This window comes from Thamnophis sirtalis, unplaced genomic scaffold, assembly GCF_051295495.1.
Source record: "Thamnophis sirtalis isolate CommonGarterSnake01/CBP01778 unplaced genomic scaffold, rThaSir2_p1.2 scaffold_5, whole genome shotgun sequence".
Classification (NCBI taxonomy): domain Eukaryota; kingdom Metazoa; phylum Chordata; class Lepidosauria; order Squamata; family Natricidae; genus Thamnophis; species Thamnophis sirtalis.
Genome location: NW_028261385.1, coordinates 63720081 through 63739809, shown reverse-complemented (window position 1 = coordinate 63739809; position 19729 = coordinate 63720081). Strand labels below are relative to the sequence as shown.

Genomic DNA, 19729 nt, shown 5'->3' with positions numbered 1-19729 from the left:
CCTATATTTTTTAACCTGTATGCAACCATTGGGAATCGTCATGCAGAGCTTCTCTGCTGATTACAACCTTTTCTTTTGCTCCTTGCCTTATCAAGCTAATGAAGCAATAGTACTCTTGATATACTGTTTAAACTTAATTTTGGGCTGAATGACAGATAATATATTGAAATTAAATCCAGACATAACGGAAATTTGTAGGAAAAAAGAAAACTAAATTCTGGATTAAGCTGAAACTTGCTCAGAATGGGGCTGTACTCCACCCAAAGCAACAGATTTGTACTTTAGAAGTGGTCTTGGAGCCCCATTTGTCACGGGGTTGAAAAGGCACGTTTTCACAACTATAGCTAATGTGCTAGCTGCTTTTTCTCCTGAGTTAGCTGGATTTAGCAAAAAATATCCATACTTACGTTACAACCCACTTTGATTACTGCTGTGTTGTATCAAAATTGCAAATTGTGCAGGATGCAATGGTTAGCTACTGACTGGTGCAAGATACAATGATCAGGACCCAGATTGTTAGGGGCAATATGCTGACTCTGTAAACCGCTTAGAGAAGGCTCTAAAGCACTGTGAAGTGATATATAAATCGAAGTGCTATTGCTATTATATGATCCCAAACTGAAATAAGTGCATTGCTTCCAAGTCAAGATATTGATCCCAGCATTGATCTAAAAAACTGTAAATGCCTATTTTCTCAGGGAGGAGATACTTTGGCTACTTAGATGAACAGGAAATACCCTTCTGAAGATATTCTTGCTACCAGGCTTTTTAACAACTTCAGACAATCCTCAACATATATGACCATAATGGAATCTGCCTATTATGGTTTTATTTCATGATGGTCATAAAAATGGGTCAATTATGTGACCAATCCACTTTGATGACATTTTTTGAGGTCACCATTAAGCAAACGCAGCAGTCATTAAGTGAACCAAAGGTTCACTATGGATGTGACTTTGCCTGAAACGGAAAACCAATGCAAAATGCAGTCACATGACCATGAGACGCTGCAAACGGCAGTAAATGCTGCTTACTGCCAAGTTCCCAAAGTTCTGTCATGTGATTGTGGAGGGGGCCAGACTGTCAGAATGTATTATATTCTCACACTAATCGCAACTTCCCTTTACACTTTTTATAAAACTCTTACCAAACAACAGCTTTAAAACGTTCTCTGCCATTTAAGCCATCCCAGGTATCTATAGTACAATGATATATTTTGATCTTCCCTTTTACCATTTTTGAAGACAGAGACAAGTTTTGTCCTTTTCATTGTTTGCCTCTCCAAGATTTCTCAAAGAGAATATAGAAAGTTGGCCAGATCATTAGCAACTATCTTCAGAACAAGAGATTTAAATTTCAGCCAAGTATAAAACAGTTCTTTTCGCTCTTTGCCAATCTCAGTTTAATCTGAGTGTTAACCTTTCTTGAATCATTTCCAGACTACATCTATATACTCCTTGGTAAAATGTTCATTTTTCAAAAAAACGACCGTTGACTTACCTGAACGGTCCTTCTATGTGCGCTACGAGGGGAATCCAAGCATGGGTTAACTTTGTCCATTAGCCTAGACAAAGTTACATAATTGTTGACCACGCCTTCTCTGACTGGGGTAGTTCAGTTTTGTACGAAGACTCAGCCGATCCAAGAGATGGAAAAATTGTCATGGAATGCAAATAGTCAATGAGGCAAGTAAACTATACGAGTGAAAGTGAAATGCCCGGACCAGCCAAAGCCAAGGGAGAGTTTGGATTCCCCTCACAGCGCACATAGAAGGACCATTCAGGTAAGTAAACGGTCATTCTCCTGTGCTCTGCTTGGGGAATCCAAGCATGGGACATGCCAAAGCAATGAGAGTCAAGGGCAGGAGCTAGGCTGGTCAGGGGTTCTAGGTGGTGAGAGAGAGAACTCTCTGCAAGACTCACCACTCAAAGGAAGCCTCTGCCGAGGCATACATGTCCACTTTATAATGTCTGATAAAGGGCGATGGTGATGACCAAGTCGCTGCCCTGCAGATGTCCTCTACTGAGGCCAGCGTCACCCAGGCCGCTGTTGTAGCAGCACTTCTGGTGGAATGGGGAGTGATGCATCTGGGAACCGGTCGAGATGGACTGTCATAGGCAACCAGCGTCCGATAGTATGTGAGGACACCTTCTGCCCCATGGATGATGGCTGAAAAGACACGAACAGTGCCTCCGATCTTCTGAATGATGCAGTGCATTTCACATAGCAACAGAGCGCCCTGCGAACGTCAAGGTGATGCCACCGTCACTCCTGTGGATGTGAAGCCTGTGGACAGAAGTCTGGAAGAATGAATTCTTGCACCCTGTGGAACCAAGAGTTAATTTTCGGAAGGAATGCCGGGTCCAACCGCAGAACGACTCTGTTCAGATGGAAGATAGAGATCCTTGCAGACCAACAGCACCGCCAGCTCCAACACCCTCCTGGCCGATGTAATTGCTACCAAGAAGACAGTTATAAGGGTCAACAATCTGAGACTGATCGTGTGAATGGGTTCGAATGGTGCAGCCATGAGGGCCTTAAGTACCAAGAACAAGTCCCAGGTAGAGTAGCAATATACTACCGGCGGCCTGAGGTTTGATGCGCCCTTCGGGAATGATCATACCCCTGGGTGTTGTGCCAGGGAACAGCCCTGCCCGCTGCCAACCACAGTTGTTAGAGCCGCGATTTGGCGGCGGAGGGTGTTGGGCATTAGTCCCTTGTCCATGCCCATTTGCAAGAAGTCCAATACCTGTGGTGGGGATGTCTTGATCGGGTCAGCGCCGGCTGTCCGACACCATCTGCAGAAGGCCTGCCAAATGGCCTCGTAGATGCGAATTGTGGACGGGCGTCTCGCTGCCTGGATTGTGTTGATGACTTTGTCAGAAAAGTGTTATTGAGTCAAGATAGCCCGTTCATGTGCCACTCGGCTAACCGTAACAGTTGGGGGTTCAGCTGAATGAGAGCCCCCTGGGGGAGGTGTATCTGATCGTCCAGGATTCTCCAGAGGTGTGAGATGGACAGATGGACAAGGTCAGCATACCAAGGGCGACGTGAACACATTGGTGCGATCAGGAGAACGATGCTGGGGAGGCCAGTGCCGCCACTGGGGGATCTACTGTAGGGAATTGGAGAATTCCGTCCAGTTCCGGTGTAGAAGACTAGAGCTTCCTGTTACCATTACTGGGTGGAGGGACAGCTGTTGGTTGCATCCATTGTTTTTGGACAACGTCCATAAACAGTTTAGGACAGGGTATAGTATCCCGTTCCTGTACCTGTTCTGCAAATAGGCATTCTGTGGAATCTAGGCCCACTGCAGTGCTAGCTGGGTAGTGGCGCTTCCCATGTTGTTCATAGCCTTGGCCTTAAATAAAAGTGATTTAAATAAGGTAGGCCGAAATAATCCCGAAAAGGCAAGCCTGTCCTGTGCAAGGCCCTCGTCGTCTGAGAGCTCCTGGTCTACCACCTCATCCTCCTCACCCAGCACTGAACATTCGCTAAATACTGAGGGTAGTGGTGATGGGGGTTCAGCTATGGAAGCAGGTATATCCCTAGACAAGGCTGAACCCCGAGGGCACTGGGTTATGCGTTGCAGTTCAGCATCCACACCTTGTAAGATGGCTGCAGATATCATATCAGAAAGTTCAGGAGGAAGGCTGAAAGCCTCAGGTCTGCAGCCGTGGGAGTAAGCGTAGCCGAGGGGCTTGGATGTGTGAGCACTGGTGCTGGGCTAGTCTCAGAAGGACTAGAGGGGGGTTGTGATCCCAATCCTTCCTCTGCAGTAGGCACCCCTTGGGAAATAGGGAGGTCAGGAGACTAGTCCTGGATTCCCGCCAGGGGAAAAGAAGGGCCTGGGGAAGGGCCTTCAGGAAGCAAGGTTGGTGGTGGCCTACTGATGGGCCCAGGTGCCTTGGATGATGACTTGCCTTTGTCCTTGCATTTTGTGGCCCTATTAGGAGCCGCGAAGGATGTGCGAGACCTGTGGCTGGTGGCCCTAGTGGTGGCCCTGCCCACCCTAGCGCTGGCCTCAGCGGTATCAGAATGCAGCGGGGAAGAATTAGAATTCCCAGCGCTGGGACCGGAGATAGAATGATTCACCATTATGCAAGTATAAGGGAGAAATGAAAAGCTCAAGCTCACAACTTGATATCAGTACTAAGTGCTGATCAAATAGATGCGAAGGCTGATCCGATCACTGTGAGGCAGAGACAACCACGTGCACTACCGGATTGGTGGCGAACAGACCTCTGATGGCCAGATAACGGTCGCTATGACGTCAACAGTTTAGGCGCGGAGTACAAACCGCGCTCCTTTCGTTCACTTTTGGTGCGAAAAACGGCACCTAAAATGCCCACCGCCGATAGCAATTTCAGTGCGAGATTAAAATATGCAGCAAAATAGCCAGCCCCTTGTTGGAGCGCCTCTGCGACTCCTGACAGTATGGCGGCGAAGACAAGCCACAGTGGAAACGGCGTAATAGCGGCGGAATGACTGTCTTATTTGTCTGCGCAGACAGCACAGACAAATAAGCACACGGCTGCATTCTCTTTTGCCAAAAAAACCTCCCGACCACGAAAGTCACAAGGCTATCTTGCTGAAGCCGCGAGAGCCTTGCTAAGCCTCAAAAGGGACTTGCCGAGGCTGTAGATCAAGGAGCCGTCATTCAGCGCAGCTGCTGCCCGGCCATACAATGCCCCGTGCTCTCAGCTGCCTCCGCAAATATTCAAGCAAAAGGTGAGGAATCCAAACTAATAATAAGAAGTTATCTTTGTCTATTATCCTAGAGATAAAATCTCTTTAGGCTGGACTGAGTTAAAAAACTGAACTACACCAGTCAGAGGAGGCGTGGTCAACAATTACGTAACTCAGTCTCTAGGCTAATGGATTCCCCAAGCAGCGTACAGGAGGAAAAAATGCTTCCCATTAAAAGAATTTTCTTGAAATAGCTTGCACTTAAAATAATATACTGTAAAACATATCTGTACAACTTTATTATCTTTATTTTCGTATCTTAGCTAATATTTTTGTGGCTATATTGCTGACTGCTATTCCCTCCTCCCTTCAGAATTCAGTATCTTTTACTTTAAGAACTCCCACCCATCTTGAGTGTCTTCCCAATGACTTTTTCCTGGCATAGAATACTTTTTATCATTGTTTTAAGTTTATTAAAACGGGCCTTCTTGAAATTCCATGTATACAGTATATTTGACTACAGCCAGCCTCAGCTCTGATTACAATCAAGAATCCCAATATTACATGGACTCTCTCCCTTACATCCACATTACTTTTACTTTAACCAGTAAGTCTACCATATTGGTTAAGGTCAATTCCAGGCTAGCTGGTTCACTTTTTCTCCCCTTAAAAATGATGCAATTGCATGGGGGGAAAACACATACTAATACTTTATTTCCCAACTGATGTCAGGATAATTAAGATCTCCCAACTGTTTCATCACTATTTGAAAAATTTGCAATTTGCAAATAATCCACATCTTTGTCTTTGTTGGGTCATACATCAATGTAAAATGAAAGTGAACATTTTCAAATCCCTCTCATAATGACATTTTTTAAAGAGAAAGACATTTCTTAAAGAGAAAACGGTTCCACCACAAAAGCGCGTAGGACAAAATCGCGCTCGACAAAAGCGCGCTGTGACGTCATCACAGCGCGACGAAAAAGATCGAAAAAATGTAAAAATAAAGCTAAAACCTTCCCCTAACCCCCCCAAACCTAACCCTAAACCTAACCCTAACCCTAACTCTTAACCTAACCCTAAACCTAACCCTAAACCTAACCGTTAAAGTAACGAAAAACGTAACGCTAACCCTTATCCTAACCCTAACGCTAACGCTAACGCTCTAAAGCTAACCCTAACCCTTACCCTTACCCTAACCCTAACCCTAACCCTAACCCTTACCTTTATGTGAATCGGCTTGCTTTAATTTAATTTTTATTAATTTTTATTTGAATTTTTCGATCTTTTTCGTCGCGCTGTGATGACGTCAAAGGCGCGATTTTGTCGATCGCGCTTTTGTCGTCCGCGCTTTTGACGGGTCACGGAGAAAACATGTAAAAGCCCAAAGCTTACTGTCATACTTACAGACTAATTGCTATTACTTTAGTACAGTGGTGTCCAACTCAAGACCCGTGGGTTGGATCTGCTTAGACCGCAGGGTGCTTAGATCTGGTTCATGGGGAAACAACAAAGGACCAGCCCGTGGTGCCTCTGCCAGCAAATACAGATCTCGGGAGGGCTTTGCGCAGCCGTCCCAGGCTTCATTTTCAGCCGCTACAGCTTCCTGCAGTCCTCTGCCAGTGAAAACGAAGCTCGGGGGCCCAGCATGTGCTTCCCACAAACTGTTTTCACTGGCAGAGGGCTGTCATGACTGAACAGGGCCCAGGAGCCCATTTTCACTGGCAGAGCTGTCGTGCTACACAGGCGCTGACACGAATGATGTCATGCTGGACATACCCACCCTTACCATACCCACCTCCCCGCCAGGTCAATCATAAGCCTAATGTAGACCTCAATGAAATCAAGTTTGACACCCCTGCTTTAGTATGTTAATTTAATTAGCATATAGAAAAAGACTTGGCTTACACACAAAGATTTAATGCATGTTTCTGAATGCTACATTATTTGAAAATTTTTGACAATAATAATTGCTTTTGAATAGAATGGCTGTGTTTGCAAATTGTGCTAAATGAAAAAGTCCAGCTGGAACTGAATAGGAAAATTAATGAAGGAATAACTCTCATAAAGATGACAATTCTAATTTTTTTAGAATTTTCTTTTTGTGGAAAAAAAGTATATTCAACAAGGATTTTTAGATTTCATGACTATTATAAGCTTCAAAGATGTTTCCTTTAAATGGCTTTAAAACAACTTTACATGGTGTATTCTAATGTTTGATTTTATCTCTTTTGCTTTTTTAAAATAGTAGTTCTTTTAAATTATCAAGTGATTAATACTAAGACCCACAATTAAAGCAAGGAATTGAAATTGTTGCTAGGCAGAATACAGGGAAATGGCTGATCCCTACACAATTGAAAATTAAACAGATATTCCTTAGGAAATTACATTTTTAGGGACTAAAAATGTAATGCTGTCTCTGTTTCTTGAAGGACTAATTGGAAGCCACCTTCCCCAGAAACAACCCTCCCCAACCCTTTCATACAGGTTCAGAGAAAAGTGAAATCTTGGTTAGAAACCGTTCAGGTGGTTCTCAAGTTAAGAAAGCAATTATGACTGGGATTAAGCAATGTTGTGGTAAAGTATGTCATGTAACTGCATTGTTTAGAGACAATAAGCTAGGCAGTCTTAGGTCCACACAAGGTCAGGAAAGCCTAGGATCAGTCCAAGTGCCTCCAAGTGCAGGGAGGCCGTGGGTTAATGCAAGCAAAGAAAGAATGAGGGGGGGGGGGCGTGGTACAGTGTGCAGGGAGGGGGGTGGGATTTACCACAGCCACTTGCAACCTTCCCTGCTGGCTTTCCCAATGATTTTGCTTGTGGAAAGCTGGTAAGGAAGATCACAAATGGCAACAACATGATTGCAGGATACTACAACAACTGTAACTTTAAGGATCAGTTGCAACTTTGAACAGCTGTTGCACATGTGTTTACTAAACAAGGATTACCTGTATTCACTAAGCAAAGAACACTTCAAATTATGTTATTATGTGAAACTAAACCATGATTGGGTTAATGAGATGGAGTCACATGTTACTCTACACACAAATGAAAGAAAGTGACATGCAAACTATGGTTAATAGAAACTTGTTTAGCTGCAGAGCTCATGAGAAGGAATGAAGTTGCAACAGCCTACTATGAATTATTACACCAGGTTTTCTTAATTCAAAGCAGATCCCAATTTTGATAAGTAGCTCAACAGAACCTGCATTAACAGGTTCAACTTCACTTATTTCTATTATTATTCCTCAAAATAAACTTCTACTCCATCACAATCCCCAGAGTATATAATTACAAAGCATGCACCCAGTTGTCTAAATAGAAAATGTTTTCTGTTTTGCTTAACGATAGAATAAATTGATCAGGCAAGTTTTCATTTTAAAATGGGGGTTATTTAGGAAAAAATGCCATCAGATTTTACATGAAAGACTGTGCAATGTAAAATTAAAGCAATTGCAGATTAATTTAATTCAGAACTAACTAAAAAGATTATGTTGCACACAAGTGTTTTCTTTAGATGTCTGTGAATAAAATTTGGATACAATTAGTTTATCCCAAGGCTAGAAAGATTAAACAAAAATAAAAGCAAAATTATAGAGCATATATAAATTGTTTTCAAAACAAACAAGGGCTTCTATCCAGATTGCCTTATTTTTCCCCTAATTGAAAGTTTGCTTTTATAGCACTCTCTTGCTTGCTGATTTGTGGACTTTGTTCTTTACTTAAAGTTGCCAGAATCTAGGCTCCATTCAATTAGGGGGCATTACAATTACTTTGGTTTTAAACACCACATCTTTTTTAATGTTCAAAATGAGAGACAGCAGAGTTTGTACTTTAATTAAAGGAGAATACATTTCAATACAATGTGAATCTAGTATGTCTCTAGAGTGGTTTCCAAAAATGACACAGTGTCTATATGCTGTAGATGCTGCACCTTTAAATAATTAAGTTAATGTAAAGCAGCTGAGGGGAGAATTCATTTGCTTACTTGTATCCAGCTGTTGGCCTTCAATTCCAGAGGGCTCTGTGGTTCACCACTGTACAGACAACATAAGCAGCACATCAGAATCTTCTGGCATTCATCTGTGGATACCAATCCAAATAAGGATATTTTTTTATAAAAAAAATCAAAGCAGGACAAGAAGAATCTTTTGCTCATGTTAATAAACAAAAACAAAAAACCAAGGACATAGTAAATCTTTAGTTATTTTTCTTCTATTCCATTCTTTCTAAGTCATTCCATTCATCACATATAGACTGTTTCATTCTTCCTTCTCTTAATATAAAACATATTTTAATGTATTTGGAGATGGGCTTAATTGATTGTCTTGCTGATTCAATATGAACCTAGTTAATTGTGACAAACTTAAATCTTATCAGTTTCAATCTAAATAACTTGTTCTGAATCAAGCCAACTTGTTTTTTTGCAACTTATTTTATTGATAAAACTATAAACATGTATTTATATACATAGAACAATAGTTTTATGACATTCAATTCAATTTTTTGCATTGTTTTATTTTTCTAACATAAAAACTAACCCTGAATATCTTTTCCTCATAATTGCTTCCTCTCACCACTACTGACTGTTTTATCACTCCCCCAATAGAGTGAAATTAAGAGCAGCCATTTACTCATCCATTTTCCCTGCTACTGATAGCAATGAAAGAAAAGCCAATATGACAAAAGTACTCAAAGGTTGGTGTACTGAAACCTTTAATTACAACTGTTCTGTTAATAAGGAATTCCTATCAAGTAGTCCAAATTTAAGCATTCAAAACTTGCCACACTATAAATGAACTATAAAACTGAATGTTAAAAATCTATTAAGTTTTAATAACCATTTAAACCAGAGGTGGGTTTCTCGCCCCGTTCCAACCGGTTCGGTTGGAACGGGGCCGGCGGCGTCCTCGTGCACGCGCGCAGCGCACGCATGCGTACTAGCATCTGTGCGATGCTCCAGCTGCTCCTGGAGGATCGCACAGGCGCTATATGCGTCCTGCGCATGCGTGGAAGCGCAGAACTTGTCAAAACCGGGTAAGGAACGCGGGCGGGCGGGTGGGCCCTTCGCCGTTCCCAGAAGTTACTTACTTCCGGGTTCGCCGACCAACCGGTTCGCGGGGACCGCCGCGAACCGGTTGAAACCCACCCCTGATTTAAACCCTAAGACAATTTTGCAGTATTAGGTACTACTTGCTTATAAATGGTATTATATGTGAAAGGATTTTGATATAGCCAGTGTAAACAGTTAGCAATCCTGCTTGTTTATGTGTTTACTTCATTATTATATTACCAACTACAGAAGGTGACCTACAAATTACAAGAAGTCCTCAAGTTATGATCATTTGTTCAGTGATTGTTTAAAATTATAATGGTCCTGAAAGAATGATACTTACTCCCGGTCCCTGAAATTATAGCCAATGCAGCCCTCTTGTAATCACATGATCAAAATATGGGTGCTTGGCAGCTTACCCACAGGACTGCAGGGGTGCTTCACCTCCCCTACCTGCCTATTTCCTCTTCATCTTTGCCCTTATAGCTTCCCGCACCCCATAGTTTCTGCTGCCCTGCGTTTGTGTGCCCGACTGACTTTTACCATCTTCTTGCTCACACTGCAGACCAAGCATGCCCAGCCTTGTTCTCCGCCAAGGCCGCTTTGCACAGCCTCGCAAAGGACCTAGTCAGGCACACATTGTTTAGCTATGCAAATTCCAATCCCAATTGCCATTATAACTCAAGGAGCACCTGTATATAAATCCATAAAATATAGTGTTACTGCTCTTATAAAACTTTGGATTCTATAAACATTCCTTAACATCCATTTTAAAACTCTGTGAAAGGATTTTGTCTTCATGGCCCTTTGACAAATTGTCTGGAGTAGTGAATGATGCCATTTGAATCTGTGGGAATGAGAGTATTTCCATAATATAGCATTCCATAACGTAGTGCAATACAGCATTTCATGAGAAGCAGCATGTTCTGGCTCTTCTGTTCTCATTTGGAAGTGATGCTCTAAACTAATATGGCTGAATATACCAGGTAAATCACTTCTACCTAAAAATGCTCCTCCTACAAAGACACTGAATCCTGCAATTCCAGAGATGTGTCCCAGCCTATTCAGACAGTAAGAATTACTGCATGGGGGAACCCACTAAAATGGTAAAATCCAAGAGACCTGAAGATTCTGAAATGAACTCTCAAAATCTTATTTTGAGGATTAAATTTTGTCTTGAAGATTTTCTGCCATTTTTATTTTGGAATTCTGGAGATGAATCTACAGATGCTTGCTGGAAACTTTGGCTCTATAATGCTAATCTCCATCTTTAATATTATTGAATTCTCAGGTTGAACAAATTTTACAGATTTTAGTAATGTCCAACTGTGTGTTTTCTCTCTTTTAATTTTATTACAAAGTATTAATTGATGTGATTTTTAAAATTATTTTGGGCAACTGTTGCTTTCATTACAAAACCTTTGTCTGTAATGTTGATGCTAGCCAATATGTATAGTTATGCTAGATGGGCCACTGTCTGATGCTTACATTGAAAGTATAATTGTAATCAACACTGCCTTAATTATCAATTAACTTAACAAAACAAATTATGAACACTCACCATAACCAATGACAAAAGGATTCCAACAAAGTCTTCCTAATAACTGACCAATTAATGGAAATTTTTGGACTGCAGTTGTCGAGTTCTGAAATTAAAGAGAATGCTTAGTCTTGAAATTAATGGGTGCCAAAATGTTGGTTATCCACAATGTTAGGGAATGGGAAAATGGAAATTAAGACCAGAGCATCTTCCGAACAAGAGCTGCCTAAATGTACAGATAGTCCTCGAGATACAACAGTAATGAAGTCTGCTCATTAGTCACATGTCACAATGGCTGTTAAGTGAAGCATCTCATTTAGCAATCCCCCCATCCCTGCTCTCCCGAATAAATTGCTAAACAAACAGGCAGATCATTAGGTGGAACATGGGGGGGAGGGGTAGGCCTTGGAGGCCTAGCCTGCCCTAGTCCTCCCCCACGCACTCTGCTTCCTGCCCCCTTGGGTCTCCACAGGCCTTTTCCCACTCCCACTGGGTAACCCCAAGTCTTAGGCCTGATTCCCAAACCACCATACCAAATACCCTCTTGCTCACTTACACCTCACACTTAGAGCTGTGTACAAGCAATCACAAATGTTCACACTACTGCCTTACATACTATTGTCACTATATCACTAGTTTCAATTGTTCTTAGAGAGATACAACTGAAAAATAGAAATCAAGGCAGCAAAAAGAAAATATTGAAATTGTAAATTGAGGTTTAAACTATTTTCCACTCAATCCAACATTTTGTGGATCAACTCAAGTCTTTTATAGAAGTTCTAATTAATTATTAATTATTTACTTATTTTATATATTATATCTCCTTCAGAGAGGAAAAAAATGGAAAAAAAACCCCACAAAAATATACTAAGAAAACTATTTTTGTTGGTTTCTCTTAACTTACAAGATGAAAGGGAATAATAGATAAAAACAAATTACTGAAAATGTCTTATTGCTTAAATCAGTCTATATCAGTGGTGGGTTCCGGACAGTACAGCCCAGTATGGGTGTGCCGGTGGTAGCTGGGAGCAGCGGCCACCGTACCAGAATGGTGGCTGGTTTGGCCCACCCGCCCGTCCACGTTCCTTACCGCTTTTTGATGAAAATGGGCCAATAGTGCACGCGCGCAGAGTGTGTGGTTCCTGCGCTACCTCAGCTGAGCAGCTGAGTGTTGCTGGGTGGTGGCGTGCAGCGCACGTGCCTGACTAGGGTGCCTGCCCCCGTCGCAGTGTACCGGTTGCAACGGGAACCGGAACCCACTACTGTTCTATACATTATATGAAGGACTGAGTCCCAACCACAGTACAAAGAAATCTTAATATTTCAATTACTACTTGCTACATTTAATATGAGTTGCAACCTGAAATTTAACAGACACTATACCTACAAAATCTAAAGAAAAATTAACCAAATGGAAAGAAGCTTTGCTATAAAAGTAAAACATGATGCAGTTAATAAACATTTTTATACAATCAGGCATTTTCATTTTTTTCTTTTTTGTAGCTTTAATGACTAATATTAAAATAGATTTTAAAATGATAGTAAACCAATATGCAAGTAACAGTAAAGATAATCACTTCTCTCGACAATAAATTCTTCAAATTTGATCCACATTTGGAACAACCGCTAGACATTGTGGAGTCATATATAAAGAAGGTCCACTTGAAGTCAAGTTTCATAAGTAATTCACTACAATTAAAAAATTTAAAGGGAAAAAATTATGTCCTCAGAAACATAGGCAACTGCTAACAAAAGAAACTTTTCAGTAGCTAATCTGCCATTTATTATTTTATCAAAAATACTTTCCTGACTAATTATACTAATTTTATAGGCTACTTGCCATTATCAACAAAATATATTTTAGTGCACACAAAATATAACAATACACTAATTATTTGCAATTTATCTTCCACAAATTATTATGACCTAATAATAGAGGAGCAAAATAGCAGAAGCAAACTAGGTATTTGCCTGGGATCACACAACAGAGATCTGAAAACATTTTGCAAGCAATAACAATAAAATTAATAGGGCAGCAGACTCTATGGTTTAAGAGATCATTTATAATTTTAAGATTATAAATTAAAGATCTGTACCTAATGAAATATATGGCATGAGAATGAGAACTAAATACTTGTTTACTTTAAAGTATTTGAAAAAGCTTGCTGTATTGAATAGGAAATCTCATGTGAGAATATAACCAATAAAAAAGAAAAGGTTCATTTCATAATAAATCAGGAGCACAGGAAACACATTCCTGTTTGCATTACCTATGGCTGTTTCCCCAATTTGCTTCTATGATCCAGCAATACATTAGGTCAGTACTACAAGGCTCTCTGCTACTGTTAGCTTTTTATCTTGTCAAAATGTGGGGTGCAGAATGTTTCTGTAACAGTCTTCAAAACAGTTCATTCTTTCAGTTAATTCACTTACCATATGTTTCAAAGCTCCATAAATCTGCAGGAGAAATTCCTGTAATTCAGGCAAGTGAAGGCAGACATCTTGCTGAGATTCTAAAGTGGTGATCTGATCCCACTCAAGAGTCTTGTTCAGCCAAAACTCAATGCTTGAGTTAGAGACTCCACTATCTTCAACCATCCTGTCACCTTAATGGGGGGGGGGGAGGGAGGAACAAATGAAAAAAGCCTTTCTCTTAGCAACTATTAATCACTCTTATTACATTATGTGATGCTGAATTAAAATTTTGTGCAGTTTTTATGAGATGCATTACAATAAAATGGAATGGCTTTGTCTATCAAAAGTAAGAAGTGGGGAATAAAAGGCAATCCATATATCAAACTGCACCACTTTACTGGCACTTGTCCTTTTGTTTTTGTTTACAAAATAATATTTTGTGACAAGGATAGAAAATCAGAATAGATATCAATGATTACAGAAACATGCACTAGCATGCAAAACCCATAACCAGCAAAAAACAAATACAGTCAGAATTCAACTTTTAAACTAAGGACATCCTTGAGCTGCAATATTTCATCCAGAAACCACATGTTTGGAACAAGAGAAATACAGTTAATTCTCAGCATTTACAAATCCAGACGCTTTTAAATTTAAAAAAATCATAAATGTCCATGTAATATGCATATTCAAATATTCTGTATAACTATGTCAGCATCAGAATTTAATCATAAACCAAGTACAATTCTTGCAGAGAAGGAGTAACTCCTTCCTTCCCTACGTCCCTCCCTTCCCACTCCCTCCAATGAAATATAGTCCAAGATCCCACGCTACTCTTTAACCAATTCAACTGGACATTTTACACAAAGGTTGTGTAATAATTCCAAGAATTACCATTTGGTGCATTTCATACTCAATGTTTTTAAAGATTGGCAAAACAAGACTTTTCATAAACACCTTTTATAGCTTCTTCCACCCTTAAGTCTTTTTTTTTCCCACTTCACTTGTGCCTCCCAATCTACTTCATGGTAGTTTCTCAGTTTACAAAGTAATAAAATTGTACAATAAAATTGTAAAAAGGCTTTTACAATTAATGAAATCTTGGTACTACAGACACATGAAAATTTATTAGCAAATCCCTTTTTCCATTTCATTTGAATTATCTAATATACTTCCCAACAGGCCAAGAAAAACAGTAATTTCACCCATACTACCTCAAACATCAGTCTATCCCTTCCCAAGATGCTAGCAAAGATTTTCTGTACTATCAAAACTAAGTGAAACCAAGGAAGGAAATGAGAACATTTTGGGTAGGGTATGTTTAGGCAGAACAGTTTAAAACTGAAATGGCATCAATATGCATTTAACTTTGGTGGCATTTAAGAATGGAAGGCATCTGGGCTACTAAGGAACTTTAAGACCAGTTCCTTAATACAGACTTCAATGCACAAAAATAACTCACATGCTTTGAGTAACTGAGAAAAGGAAACATTTTAGAAGGTCATTTGTTATTTTAAAGAATGGGAATTAAGAAGTAAAAATTCCAAGCTGTATAGAGTCTGCTGTCATACCATGTAGCACCTTGGGACCCAACTTTTACTAAAATTTTGCATATTTTACACAAAGCCAATCTGGACAATCTATTCCCTTAATGAAAGCATTTTGAGGAAGTAAGAAGACTAAACTGATATCTCAAAAAGGATTCTTTTAAAAGGAAATACAATACAATACAATAACAGAGTTGGAAGGGACCTTGGAGGTCTTCTAGTCCAACCTCCTGCCTAGGCAGGAAACCCTATACCGTTTCAGACAAATGACTATCCAACATCTTCTTAAAGACTTCCAGTGTTAGGACATTCACAACTTCTGGAGGCAAGCTGTTCCACTGATTAATTGTTCTGTCAGGAAATTTCTCCTCAGTTCTAAGTTGCTTCTCTCCTTGATTAGTTTCCACCCATTGCTTCTTGTTCTACCCTCAGGTGCCTTGGAGAATAGTTTGACTCCCTCTTCTTTGTGGCAACCCCTGAGATATTGGAAGGCTATCATGTCTCCCCTAGTCCTTCTTTCTATTAAACTAGACATACCCAGTTCCTGCAACTGCTCTTCATGTTTTAGTCTCCAGTCCCCTAATCATGTTTGTTGCTCTTCTCTGCACTCTTTCTAGAGTCTCCACATATTTTCTACATCATGGTGACCAAAACTGAATGCAGTATTCCAAGTGTGGCCTTACCAAGGCATTATAAAGTGGTATTAACACTTCACGTGATCTTGATTCTATCCCTCTGTTTATGCAGCCTAGAACTATGTTGGATTTTTTGGCAGCTGCTGCACACTGCTGGCTCATATTTAAATGGTTGTCCACTAGGAGTCCAAGATCCCTTTCAGTTACTACTGTTGAGCAAGGACCTGTGCATTTCGTTTTTCTTGCCTAAATGTAGAACCTTACTCTTTTCACCATTGAATTTCATTTTATTAGATAGTTCAAGTTTGTCAAGATCCTTCTGTATCTTTGACCTATCTTCTGGAGTGTTGGCTATTCCTGCCAGCTTGGTGTCATCTGAAAATTTGATGAGTTCCCCATTTATTCCCTCATCCAAATCATTGAAGATGTTGAAAAGTACTGGGCCTAAAACAGAGTCTTGGGGTACTCCACTGCATACTTTCCTTCATGAAGATGCAGCTCCATTGAGGACTACATGTTGAGTGTGGTTGGTCAGCCAGTTACAAATCCATCTGGTGGTGATGCTGTCTAACCCACATTCTTCTAATTTATCTAGTAGTAGGTTATGGTCTACCTTATCAAATGCCTTACTGAAGTCCAAGTAAACTATATCAATGGCATTCCTCTGGTCCATTAATTTTGTCACATTATCAAAGAATGCAATAAGATTAGTCTGGCATGATCTGTTTTTGAAAAACCCATGTTGGCTTTTGGCTATTACTTTGTTTGCTTCTAGGTGTTTGCTAATTTGTTGCTTGATTATCTTTTCCAGAATCTTTCCTGGTATTGAGGTCAGGCTGATACGTCTGTAGTTTCCTGGATCTGTTTTTTCCCCTTTTTTGAAGATGAACATCAGCTCTTTTCCAGTCCTCTGGTAGTTCCCCGGTGCTCCAGGGCCTTTGAAAGATATAGTTCAGTGGTTCTGAGATCTCGTTTGCCAATTCCTTCAGAACCCTGGGGTGTAATCCATCCGGTCCTGGTGATTTGAACTCGTCTAGGGTAGACAGGTGCTCACTTACCATTTTCTTTCCTATTTCAACTTGTGTTCCTAATCTGATTTTTGTGGTGCTGTTTTTGATAGGTTGGACTGTTTTATCCCTTTATGTAAAGACAGATGCAAAACATGAGTTAAATAATTCTGCTTTCTCCCTGTTGCTTGTCACTTTCTTGCCATTTTCTCCCAGCAATGGACCAATTGTTTCTTTATCTTCTTCTTGTTTTTAACATGTTGGAAGAAGCTTTTTTTGTTATTTTTTTACTTTTGTGGCAAGCCTTTCTTCATTGTGAGCCTTAACTTTCCTCACTTCATCTTTACATGCTCGGGCTATTTGCTGATATTCTGCCTTAGTTATGGCCTCCTTCCACTTATACTTATCTTTTTTTTTGTCTTTCAATTTGTCAGAGAGTTGGCAAAGATTCTTCTGACTTAGAACTCAAGAGATGTTCAAGGTTAAACAACAGGATTCTGTTCATGCTATAAAAGCAGCTGAAAATGACCCATGCTATAAAGCTGCTTGGCACATTAGTTCTTAAGAGAGTTATTAGCATAAATTATGGATGTGAATGGCCATGTAACCTATGTCTTTGAAGAGAAAAATTACTCCTTCTAGTTTATTTTGTTTTCTCAATTAATATTTATGCTGCTGTAAATATGAATATCCTCCTCCCTCCAATTTTATAGAGCCCACTATTGACTAAGGTGTTCTTGATAATTGTCATTCTGCTCAAGTTACTTTAGCCTTTCTGGGAGAGAACAAAGTAGAGAGAGCCTTGCTCCTCCCACCTCAGAACCTCCCAGGCAAACTCTTGTTGTTCTCTAGTTTTAGAAGCAGGAAACCCTGCAGAGCTTAGGCATGGGGTATTTGTTACATCCTTCAGACTTAGTAAGCAGCATTTCTAACATGGAACGGATTAACTTTATTGAACGAACTCCTCTGGATTAGTGTCTGAATTGTAACACTTTAGTCAGTAACTTATGTTAATAGTTTTAAAGGCAATACACCAGTAAGCATCAATTATGGTCCGTATATTTAGAAATATCAGATCTGGGCTGAGAAAATATAGAGAACTAATAGATATCAAAGAGCTAGGTTTTCTCCATCTGGATTTTTGTAGCCCAAATGTATGAAACATTATAAAACAAAGTGATAGCAGAAGCATTTAACTAATACATTAAACTGATACATTTTAGAATGTATTCACTGGGTAAATTATCTTTAGTCAAACTCAACACCTGGACTATTTGGACATATCCATATAGTTTTCTTGGCAACAGTACAGAAATTGTTTGCCACTAAGCTGGTTTTGGACTTCACATTCCAGTCTAGACCCCTGGGAATTCACTGAGCTTTTTTTCCCCCTAAGTGGACAATTAGTCATAGGGGAGGAAATGGCATCACACAGTAAGAACAGATTACATATTTTCTTCCAAATAATATTAAAATTTTTATAGCATACAAAACAGAACAATCCCAATAATTATATTAATATGGTTGTTTCTTTATTTAAAAATAATAATAAATCAAGAATGTATCTAACAAAGATATTGCACTATTGCAAAATAAAGCCCCCAATTTAAAAACTCTATTTTTTCCCCACTGTAATTCCTTGTTCCAATCCTTCCAGACAGACTTGTCTTGAGAGCTGAGAAATCTTCTGGAATACTATTAAATATGGCATAAATAATTATAGTACAACTCAATACTGAGTATTTTATCTTGCACAAATGGAAATACTTTCTGCTAATGTTAAGATAGATATAATTCAATGAAACAAAATTAGGAAAGCCAAATTGCTTTTAATTTAGATATGAAAACATATAATTTATTATGTAACAAATGGAGGCTTGGATGAAATAAAAAAATCACATGGTAAAATTGATATTTATTTTATGAAATATACAGTGCTTTCATTTATTGATCAAATAAATGTTTAAAATTAATAGAAATACTAATTTTGAATTTAAAGTTGAAAATTTGAAAGATATCGTGCAACTAAAAAATAAATAAATCCAAAAATTGAATACTGTATGCTGTGTAGTCCTTCTTTAGATACTCTTATTATCAAAGGCAGTTGAATCTTCTTGGCATCTCCCCCCTTCCCAAAAAAGTCAAAATGCAAATTTTAAAAGTAAAATGTAACTACCATGTGCCCTAAGAGTAGACAGCCTATCTTCTTATGCATAACCCCTGCATATTTCAATTACAGGTGAGATTTTAAAATATATATATATAATTATTTTGTACTACTCAGTACAAAAAGATCACAACGATCCATTTTGGATGAAAGCAATAAGGAAACAAAAAACATTTATATTTCCCTATGCAATAGTCCTTTAAAAATTCTATTAGTTTTTTTCAAGAAATAAAAAAAAACTAGAAAGTCAAATGGTAAAAAATCAAAGTTACTAGCAGAAACATTTTAAAATAAATATAATCTATCTGAGTGGAATGGGATGGAATTCCCCCATTCCATGATGAAGGTTCACAATTAGACACCAACTCAAGAATTATTTCATGGGCCTATGTTTTAGTTCCTAAATATCCCAAGATGAAGAAAAAATAATTATAGTTCAAAATACTCCTCAGTGATCAGAAGAATCGGTGTGTATAGTGATTACACAAAAGTGTCTCTCACATAATATGCTCAGATTATTGCTGATAAAGAGACTTCCAGAACAAGAAATGGTAATGTGAAGACAGTTCTGTAAAAAGCAAAGCCAATTAACTGCAGCAAAGAATCAAGGTCTGATAAGTAGACTGGCTCTTTAACCTCTCTGGAGAAGGAGGGAATGATATCGCCCTCAAGTGCTCCA

The 19729-nt window shown here is 39.3% G+C and overlaps 1 protein-coding gene across 1 annotated transcript in view; it reads right to left on the bottom strand.

The window, feature by feature from the left end:
- The window catches only part of FANCC (FA complementation group C), a 60567-nt gene that overhangs the window by 34439 nt on the left and 6399 nt on the right, over nucleotides 1–19729 (bottom strand). The window contains exons 2-4 of the mRNA XM_087715112.1: nucleotides 13713–13885; nucleotides 11301–11385; nucleotides 8675–8769 (exon numbers count right to left, since the gene is read on the bottom strand). Of these exons, the coding sequence (XP_087571238.1) occupies nucleotides 8675–8769; nucleotides 11301–11385; nucleotides 13713–13877 (345 nt within the window). The 5' untranslated portion in view covers nucleotides 13878–13885. The remainder of the gene's footprint in view (nucleotides 1–8674; nucleotides 8770–11300; nucleotides 11386–13712; nucleotides 13886–19729) is intronic.